The 9686-nt window shown below is 35.6% G+C and overlaps 1 protein-coding gene across 2 annotated transcripts; it reads left to right on the forward strand.

Moving 5' to 3' along the window:
- The first annotated feature begins 1554 nt into the window (after window positions 1-1554).
- LOC110727485 lies at window positions 1555-7737 on the forward strand. 2 transcript variants are annotated; one of them, XM_021907049.1, is made up of 6 exons: window positions 1555-1727; window positions 2150-3026; window positions 4300-5834; window positions 6023-6142; window positions 6229-6400; window positions 6524-7737. In XM_021907049.1, exons 2-6 carry the CDS (start codon window positions 2207-2209, stop codon window positions 7483-7485), a joined length of 3609 nt encoding a protein of 1202 aa, XP_021762741.1. In that variant the 5' UTR covers window positions 1555-1727; window positions 2150-2206; the 3' UTR covers window positions 7486-7737. The 2 variants fall into 2 exon arrangements, with proteins under 2 accessions (XP_021762741.1, XP_021762734.1); XM_021907042.1 differs by having other exon boundaries at window positions 1557-1727; window positions 2143-3026.
- The last annotated feature ends 1949 nt before the right edge of the window (window positions 7738-9686 follow it).

A 9686-nucleotide genomic window follows, 5' to 3' on the forward strand; every position in this document is an offset into this window, starting at 1 on the left:
TTAAAATTGTTTGGTTAACCATGAGGAAAATAACTTTCCTTGGGAATTTCTACTTACCTAAGGGTGATTAGGTAAGTAAATTCATATATTTTGTGGGAACTCAAAATTTTTAGGAAGTTTCACTTCCCCTATTTTACCAAACTTTTGCCAACCAAATAACACACAAAACTAATACAATTCCTAGGAAGTCTCACTTCCCATGTTATTTAATGTCAACCAAACAAGCTATTAAATTTGAGGTTGATGAACTTTCTTTCTCACTTTACTACGTAGTAACCTATTATTTTCTAACTTTTATTCAATTGATTATCTTACTATGCTCTTTTTTCTTTATAGACGGATTCTTTTTACGATTCATGTTAACCAAAATTGAATTATTATAGGATTAAGGTTTTGTTGTGTATTCGTGATGTAAGTAGCTTTTAACAAAAGTTACAAGTATTACCATTAGAAGAATAAAAGTAGATGCTGTCGTACTTTATAAATTCGAAGGAAAACTTAAATCTATCTCACAAGCAGTTTATAGTTAGCAGCTACTCAACAGAACCTTTACCAAATGTTCATACTTTAAGACTTTTCACTGCTATAATTATCCATCTTCACACTTAATAGCTACTCGTAGATTTATAACGTGATTACATTTTGTTAGATAGGGCCTCAATCAAAACGTTTAGCTTAGTTTGTAAAGTTTCACCTTAGTAACTAGAGTTTTAAAGTTTGGATCCTATCAAGTAAGGGGCACTTGGTGGTGGAGATCCTCTTACCTCATCCCAGACTTCTAAAGTTCCAATTATCTAGCCTGCAACTATTAAACCAAAAATCATGAGTGTTGAGGTTTGATCAGAGTCTCACTACTCCACCTCAACTCTAGAAAAATTGGCTAAAAAACTATCTATTAACTGACCCAAACTAACCTGCACCTTTTGACTCAAAACAAGCCACATGTTTTTTAGTTGAAATGACTAAAATTCTTCAATTTTGCTATATTTATTATGGTTAGAGATGTTCTCATCCAACTACTATAAATTCAATTTCCTGCTTTCTTCAAAAAAACTACAATAAAAATGTACATCATTTCCCTTATTTTATTTATATGGCTATACATATAACCCTTCAAAGCTTTAGATTGCATAATTACCGAATATATTTCCTAAAATGGTATAAGTTTGAGAATTTATAACAAATCATGCATAGATTAATGTTATTAATGTCTAATAATCCTTTGTCTTTCCTTTATAAATTTCTTATACGCCCCTTACATATCATTTTCTTTCTAATTATTTAATCAAACTCAAATAAAATCTTATCATTGTGAAACGTAAACTTATTTACCAATACAAAAAATGTGGAAAAAAAATTGTAATTAAACAATTGATTGATCACCAACTACTTTGTATACTTGTATAACTTCTATGGGATTATCACTTTATCTTGTTCTCAAATAAAAGATCAGAAAAATAAAATAATAGAAAAAAAATTTAATAAAATTTCAACCACCGACACGTGGTTGAAAATCTGAAATGACAAATAGAGGTCCATAGACTGTGGCGTAAAACAAATTAAAAAATAGCATAAAAATAAAATAAAATAAAATGGAGTAAAAAAAACCCAAACAAAAAGAAAAATTGATGCCAATTGCATAACAGAGTGACTGGGTTAAAGAGAAAGAAGAAGAAAAAGAGAGCATCCAACGACGTAGTTTTGTGGGTTCATCGATCAATCTTCAGGTTATCCCTAATTTCTTGTATTAATTGTTGATTCTATTCTTCAAGTTTTGATTTTGAATGATTTTGATTAATTTTACTTTTTAAAATTTACTGTTCTTGATATTTTGTGCGTTTTAAATATCTGATTTAATATGGTTTTTGGGTGTTGTGAGATTTTTAGGTTTTGTTCATATTATGGAATTAATTATCTGCTAAAACCCTAATTATAGGTTAATGATTGATGGGGTTTTCTCAAATTTATCAGATTATAGTGTAATCATGTTTTTCCACTTTGATTCTAAAAGATTTGCCTTTTTTTTTTATACGGGGTTTCTAATTTAGTCTGTAGATAGTGTTCTGCTTAATTATTTTGTTTTTGCTTGTTGATTATTTATTTCCTGATTCCGGGTATCTTATTTTGCTGGGCAATTGGTAGGCTGAAGGAATCATATGCTGGAATACTAAGAAATAAGTGTGAATTTTGAAGATTGTTATAAGATATGATGACTTCTTCTGGGTCAGGGGCATATAGGGTTGGAGGATCTTTATCATCATCTAATCTTTCACCCTTAGCTCCCCCGTTTAAGGTTGATAAATTCCTTTTGAAGCCGAATTCAACGAACACGTCGGTGAATTATCCTGATGTGCCTGTGTATGGTACTTGCTTTGACCCCACCCCTGGCCACTTCTGGAACTCGTCTTCGTCGTCTAACTCTGGACCAAACTCTGTAGCAACTGAGTCTGTGGTTACTAATACCAATTGCTCATCTTCAGCTCACATGTATGGGTACCGAGACCCCCAATCCAGCAGTTCGTCTGCCAGTGTTTATTATGGTAACACTAATTCTGTGCCTGCTTATGACCCCTTTTCGTATGAACCTTTTCCAACCACAAAGACTGATGAGGCCGCAAAGCCTTATTATCCTCCATATGTTTCTCCTCCACCCCAGAAAGATGAATACTTGGGTTTGGGGGTTGGTAGTGGGCCAAGTTATGACTTGCTATCTGCTCATTTGAGCGGACGTGGTTCTGCTCAAGTTGATCACACACAAGCTATGTCTGGTGATGGAAGATATAAATCAAAGTGGGGGCTTTCCTGGAGTGGATTGAATGAGAATGATCATGGCAAATGGACTGATTATACCCAGGGATTTGTTTCGAAGGACTTAAATAGTTCAAAGCTATCCAACAACAAGAGTTCTCTTGTTGATGGGAGTAATAAGAGTCAAACTTTTGTTGACATCAACGTTCATCCTTTTGCTAGTGGAAGCAACAGCAATAATCTGTTTGGTGATGCGAGCAACAAGACTCCAAATCAAGGTATTTTACTCCATTCTGCTTTGCATATTTTCGAAGACCATTTCAATGCCATGGTGTTCTGTTTTAGGATTCTTATTCTTAACACTAGTGAGAGTGGATTTCTTTTTTCATTGGCTTGTTCTTTGTTGTTTGTGGCTTATTAATTATTGCTGGTGAAGTTGAATGACCGAACAAGTTGAATGGGTATAATCAGGAAATTTTTTAAATTTACTGGGGAATGGGTCAATTGTGATTGGATATGAATGAGAAAATTTTCAGTTGCTTTATGCATATGGTGTTATGTTTATGTTATTCCCGGCCTTTTCTCCTGTAACTTTTATATAACGTGACCTCTTACCAAATTTGATGTTGTTTGGCTTTTAAGTGACCAATATTACCTTTTCTCTCCCTTTTTAATGTCTTTGAATTTTCGTACCAGTAGTGATGTTGTCAAGGTATTTAGTAAATTGTACAGCTTGCTTTGACGTAGTCTAGCTGTCTAGGCACCTTGCTAAATCTCAGTACTGAAGTTGGTGGAATGCTGGGGTTAGTGTATTTTCATACTTTACATTTTTTGAGCTATTATTGTGGCCGAGATCTTCTGATTCGGCCTTGACAGTGTTAGATTTGTATCTGTGTTGTGGTGGGCTTAGTATGTTTTTCTAAACAGCAGCTGTTAAGATTCTGTTCTAGGAGTTTAATTATTTATATTTTTTGAGTTGTGGATTTAAATGGACTAATTAAAATAAGTCATTGTGGAGTACTAGACAGCTGTTGTATTTCAACAGTGTCAACTGGAAACAATCTATTGCTCTAAGAATGCATGTATCTGAGTGTCCAACATTATACCCCTTTTACCCAGCTTAGAGAGGGAGTTATTAGCACTGGGGATTGGGGTAGTGATGATGATGTTGACCAAAGTATTCCACTGTTTTTTCATGCCAGTGATCACTGAGGTGGACAAAATTGGTTTATTTTTAAAGATTGACTATCAAGGGTTTTTATTTCCTTTCTCAAATCACTTTGCATGTTGTTAGCTTATGAAACCATGCTTATTTTGGTATCTATGAATCTATCATAGCAACGGGAAGCATCTTTCTCAGAAACGCATGAATGCCTTTTAGTGTTCCATTAAAATGTGAAAGCTTGTTGGTTATAGTTTTCTTTTGGCCATGAGAAACCAAACAGTCGTGATAAGTCTTTTGAATATCTTTCAACATTATATCTTCTTGGTATATAATGCTAAATCCTTGATATCTTTGTGATCAGTGATATTTGCTGTTCTTATATTCAGGGGCTTGTGGTTTACATGGGCAAGTCTCTACTGCTAAAGATAACTGCTTCGATATCTTTGGGGGAGGATATAGTCTGGGGAGCCTTGGGATGAATCAGCTAGATTGTAAGTTATCATCTGAATGCTCAAGAACGCGAACCTCTGCTTTTGCATCCGTCACTAAAGAAAGCCCTCATCTTCAGGAACCAGTCCTGGAATCAATTACAAGTTTCTGTGGCCCTCAAAAGGCAAATAGTTCTTCACCTGAGGACCAATTCAGCCAAACAGGCTATTATATGTTTGGTCGTCCATCAACCACCAACACTTTCCCCATGACTGTGTCCAAATTACCGTATGGTGGGAGCAGCTCTTTAGTGCAAAGTACTCCATCAGGTGCTAATGTGGATTCTATGGGCATTGATTCAGCCAACCAAAGTAACTCTGCTGCAGGGTATAACTCTTATCAAATGGAGCCTCAGATTCCAGTTGGCTCAAAACGCCATTCGAGCATTAGAATCAGAAGACCTGTCCCCTCCTCAACAGCAGCATCTGCTTGCCAAATAAGAGAAACTGCAGATAATAGACTTGATGACAAAGTTGTTTCTGAGAAAAGGAAATTTTCACCTGAACTACCTCATGAATTAAATTTAGATGGTTTAAACATGGAAGCTAGCAATGCTGAAGCTGTATATTCTATAGAGAAACATTCTGGGGGGTCTGATGGCCATAACCTTGCTGAAGATTCACCATGCTGGAAAGGAGCTTCATCCCAATTTTCACCATTCGGACGCTCTGAAAGTGTGGCTTCTGATGTTTTTGCAAAGAAAATAGATAGATGCAGAAGTTTGAGTTCTCAGGATCTCCAGAATAAGAGTTTTTTTTATAATGCTTCTGCTTCTAAAGATTTTTACTCTGGAAAAGTAAATGAGGCAACTTCCTTAGAGAGGCCTTCAGCCCTTGATTCCACATCAAATGGCAATGAAGATATTGGTACTGTGAAGAACCCAAAATCGTATTGCTTTGATCTTAATACTGGAGATGGCCTTCAATCTGCTGATGATTGTCATGCTTCTGTCATGGAATGTGGTATGATGAACAAATCAAATGCAGTTTCAGACCCAAAACATTCTCTGGCTGCGCAACTGAATCTTAAAGGAGACTTGTCATCTGCAAGAAATGTTTCAGCAACTCCCCCTTGTGAAAAAAGTGGGAAGGGAACTTCTGCAGCTGCAAAGAGTCTTTCTGGTTTGCCATCAAATATTGACATTAATCGCTCTAATTCACTTCCTGAAAATGAAGCCAGTGTAAAGTCAGCCAGTGAAGGTTCTGATTCAAGGATTGATGTTAATGTTCTGCTCAGAACAATGATGAATCTATCAGAAATACTTCGGTGCTACATCCTGAATAATCAAGTTGAAGTTGCAGGGATACAATCTGTAGCCATTAAGCAGATCATCAACAATCTTAATGCTTCCATGTTAACGATGGCTGGACAGACTAATGTGCTTTCTTCACCAGACTCTTATCTCCAGAAAGATTTTCCTGCTGGTCAGATGGTATGTTGCTTTTGCATTCTGTTGTAGTTATATTTTCCATGATGTGGAAGAAACTTGTCTCCCTATGCATGAGGACTAGGATATCCCAACTATGCTCTTTCTCTTGGATAATCTATTATCCTGAAGTTCAATAATGTTGTTCAGTATTCTATAATTGAGCTGCTTATGCTGCTTAGTGTGGGTCTCAGGTGAATGATGCTGAAGCATTTGCTGCTTCTATGAGGCTTGGTGGGACAACTGCGGAGATTTTGGGTAATGTTTCAGTAAAGGATGATAGAATTCCATTCGGGGATGCTTATATGACGGAGGTATGCTTTTTTAGAATGGAAGAGGAAATTAAAGGGAATATAATTGAGGAGATTTTGTTATTTATAACAAACAGCAATTTCTGCAGGCTGTAAAGAAGCTTCTTTCTGAGAATCTTGAAGAGGAGGAAATAGGCCAGCAAAAACTTTTATATAGAAATCTGTGGCTTGAAGCGGAAGCTTCACTCTGTGTCATGACTGCTAAAGCTCGCTTTCTTCGTATGAAGACCGAGATGAAGAGGATCCATGATGGAACAAAAGGTAAGGTTTATCTGGAGTTCATTGTGCTTGGTAATCTAGTTTAATATTGTTGCTCAAAGTGATTGGAACTTTGGAAGTATGTTGCAGATAGAAATATCCCTATGAGCTCTGATGTTTTTGCAGATTTACATAGGGCTGATGAATTAGCAAATGAGGATAAAGATTCCCCGCTTATTAGTGAATGCCCAAAGTCTACTACAACCAACCATCATAATCACATAGGGTTCTTCCATACTACAAACCTACAGGTAGCAGGCTCACATGTCTCTGAACATGAAAGGTCAGGATCAACCAAAAAGGAAACCAGTTTTCCGTCGCCTTGTCTCTCTAAACCAGGTGCCTCTGGAGATGACTCTGATGATTCACTCACTGCCAGCCATGCCAATTATGTTGACACTGGTGTTATGGCCAGATATCAAATTCTTAGGAATCGTGTTGGTTGCTTAGACTCGCTGAATAATGAGAGCAAACAATCTTCTAGTGAATACAAATGTCCTTCGAGTTTGTATGATTCCGGCAATGGTTTACATACTTCAGGCATAACTACCAAAGAAAGTGATCTTGATACTGTTTTTGGTGGATATCAAATTTTGAAGTGTCGGGATGGCAACTCAGATTACACAAACTACGAAGGCGAACAGTCACCAGGAGATGAAAACTATCTGCCTGGCAATAGTTTGTCCAGCCCAGATGACGCTTTTATAGATTCCCAACTGTCTAACTCATTGGGTGTTACTGATGAAAACGAGGCCTCTGTTATGGCTAGGTTCCGGATCATACAAAGTCGTATGAATCATTCAAACTCCATGATCAATGATTCAACTCCAAGTACAGCAGTTGCTGAGGATAGAACTGAAAAAATGGGTGGTTCGCAGCAGGACTTGAACATCAAGATAACCTCTTTTGGGCCATATCCCGAATTGACTGAGGATGAAGATGTGAATATCCTCAAAATTGGTGTGAATGGTATCAGTGATCAGGCATTAGCTCCAATTGTCAAGAACAGTGTGATTTTTGAGGGCTGGTATGATAATGACTGCTCTTCATCAGCAGACTGGGAACACATCTCTAGCCGTGATGTCTGAAAACACGATTGATGCCTTCGATCTCACTTGTCCTCGCACGTTTTAAAGCCGCTTGTACATAGTAATTAGTTACCTCCTGAACCTTTTTTTTTTCTTTTAAGTTTGTAATAAGTGATTGCACGTCTTGGATTATCAAACTTTCTATTGCGTGGATTATGCTTGTTTAGATATATACTAATTTTAATGTCCAATTGTTCGTACATTTTGTGTCACTTGGTTAATTAATTTATATATCGTGTGTCACTTGGTTCATTTATTTATACTAGAGTGGTTAACACGCGTGATGTGCGTGTATAGCTAGCCATTTCCGGAAAGCTCTTTTACTTTGGTCTTGTATTACAACTTAGTTGTCGATAGCATATAAACTAATATTTTTAGGGGTATAAATGTCCGCATACTATTCTTAATTTTTATTTTTTTTTTAAAAAAATGGCATTTAACATTAATGAGGGCAAATAATTATATAAACAATTTAGAATACATAAAGTTAATTTTTTTTTTAATATTAATTAGGACAAATAAGTAAATAAACATTTAGAGGATATAATTGTCCTAATACTATTCATACGAGTTTTCTCATATTTTTAATAATAAAGTAAGGATATGTTCGCAAAAAGCTGATATTTTTATGATTTTTTTGTGTTAAGTTTGTTGTTTTTTTTGTTGTTGTGTCATAATTCATAAATAACTTACGTATAACTAAATGCAAAATGCTAAATACGTCAAAGTTAGCTTGACAATAAAATCAAGTCTTTGGAAATTCACAACAAATTAAAAATTCTCTAACAATGCAAAATACAACTACTTTTAAAGAATTGCAAGATTAAGCTACCTAATTCTAAAAGATTTTTGTCCATCCTTAGAGCAAGGGCGAAGAGTAGTAGAGAAGGAATTAAATCTTAGTTATAAGCTAGAACTACGTCCATACTTGCAAATTTTGTCTTACTTGACGTAATTTTGCCCTCCAAATAATGCCGGTAAATATTGCCATCTAAATCAGCAAAAATTAGATGCTTCTCCAAGATAGTAAAGCTGTCTGTCCATCTTGAATCTTCAATGCACAAATCATTCTTAATGTATATATTCGACAACAAATGCCAAGAACTCGATTTTATCTTGTGTTCAAGGACCCATATCGTGATTAGTTTATTGCAAGACTTGACCAAACAAATAGAACTAAACCAAGAGTGGCCTTCCTTCCAATCCCATCCTAACACACGAAAGCAACTAATGGACAAATTATCAAAATTTTCGTGGTTTTCAGGCAATTCTAGATCCTTTTTTAATGTTTTCATCTATGAGAATCCACTCGCCTTCCTCTAACATGTACACATCATACCTGCTATTCCATACACCCAAATTATGTTCATTAAATAGCAAAAGAGTGTAATCTGAAGGAATTTTTTTTATTTTTCTTACCAAAAACATTGCCACATACCAATGCAACTTTTAGAACCCGTTATCTTGAAGTCTCTTGGCCATTTCCTCACTAGGCAACTTAATAGGCAACCAAGTCCTCGTCGAGGGGTTGCAAAAGAATAATTTTGCCGGCTCACTAGAATAAATTGTTCTACATTAAGTTAAACCATTGCTCGATGCTAAGATACGACCTGTTTCTGCTAAAAACATGATAAAATTTTTAGGGACACCATTGTAGGAACGATTTTTGGGTGAGAAACAAATGCATAATTTTTGAACTATTTCTCTTAAATTTGAATCTTCTTGAATGATCAAAGACTCCTCCGCTTTCATGCACGAGTTGTGGCTTTGTTTCTCTGCAAAAAGGGTTTCGGAAAGGTACTCTAGTGATGACTTTGCCATGGTTGATAATTTGTACAAGGGTTTTACGGGTAACCATGACATAATCTCGTATATTTCTCCGTAGAAAGACATGTTTATTTGTGGCTATGTATAAAGTATATTGTATTTTTTTGAACAAAAAGCAAAATAGTGTATAGCTTATAGTGATTATAGTATACAATATTGACTTACTTCTTATGGTATAATGGTTTACCTTGGAGGACAAGGTTTTGACTATTGTTTTTTTTGCTTTAATTTGGACAAATCAATTTACTATACCTTTTTTTTCTCCTCTAGGATGATTAATTGTGAAGTATATTGCATGTATGGAGTATTTATAAATGTTGCACATAAAGTTTGTAGAGTACTCTGTAGTATAGTTAGTTAAGGATTTTAGTTGT

This window comes from Chenopodium quinoa, unplaced genomic scaffold (assembly GCF_001683475.1).
Source record: "Chenopodium quinoa cultivar QQ74 unplaced genomic scaffold, ASM168347v1, whole genome shotgun sequence".
Lineage (NCBI taxonomy): Eukaryota > Viridiplantae > Streptophyta > Magnoliopsida > Caryophyllales > Amaranthaceae > Chenopodium > Chenopodium quinoa.

Bases quoted from the DNA above. Each gene is read 5' to 3' on its own strand.
- LOC110727485 (XM_021907049.1), top strand. From the start codon at position 2,207: ATGATGACTTCTTCTGGGTCAGGGGCATATAGGGTTGGAGGATCTTTA. The intron at 3,027-4,299 runs GTATTTTACTCC...TCTTATATTCAG, and splicing joins CAACAAGACTCCAAATCAAG to GGGCTTGTGGTTTACATGGG. The intron at 5,835-6,022 runs GTATGTTGCTTT...TGTGGGTCTCAG, and splicing joins ATTTTCCTGCTGGTCAGATG to GTGAATGATGCTGAAGCATT.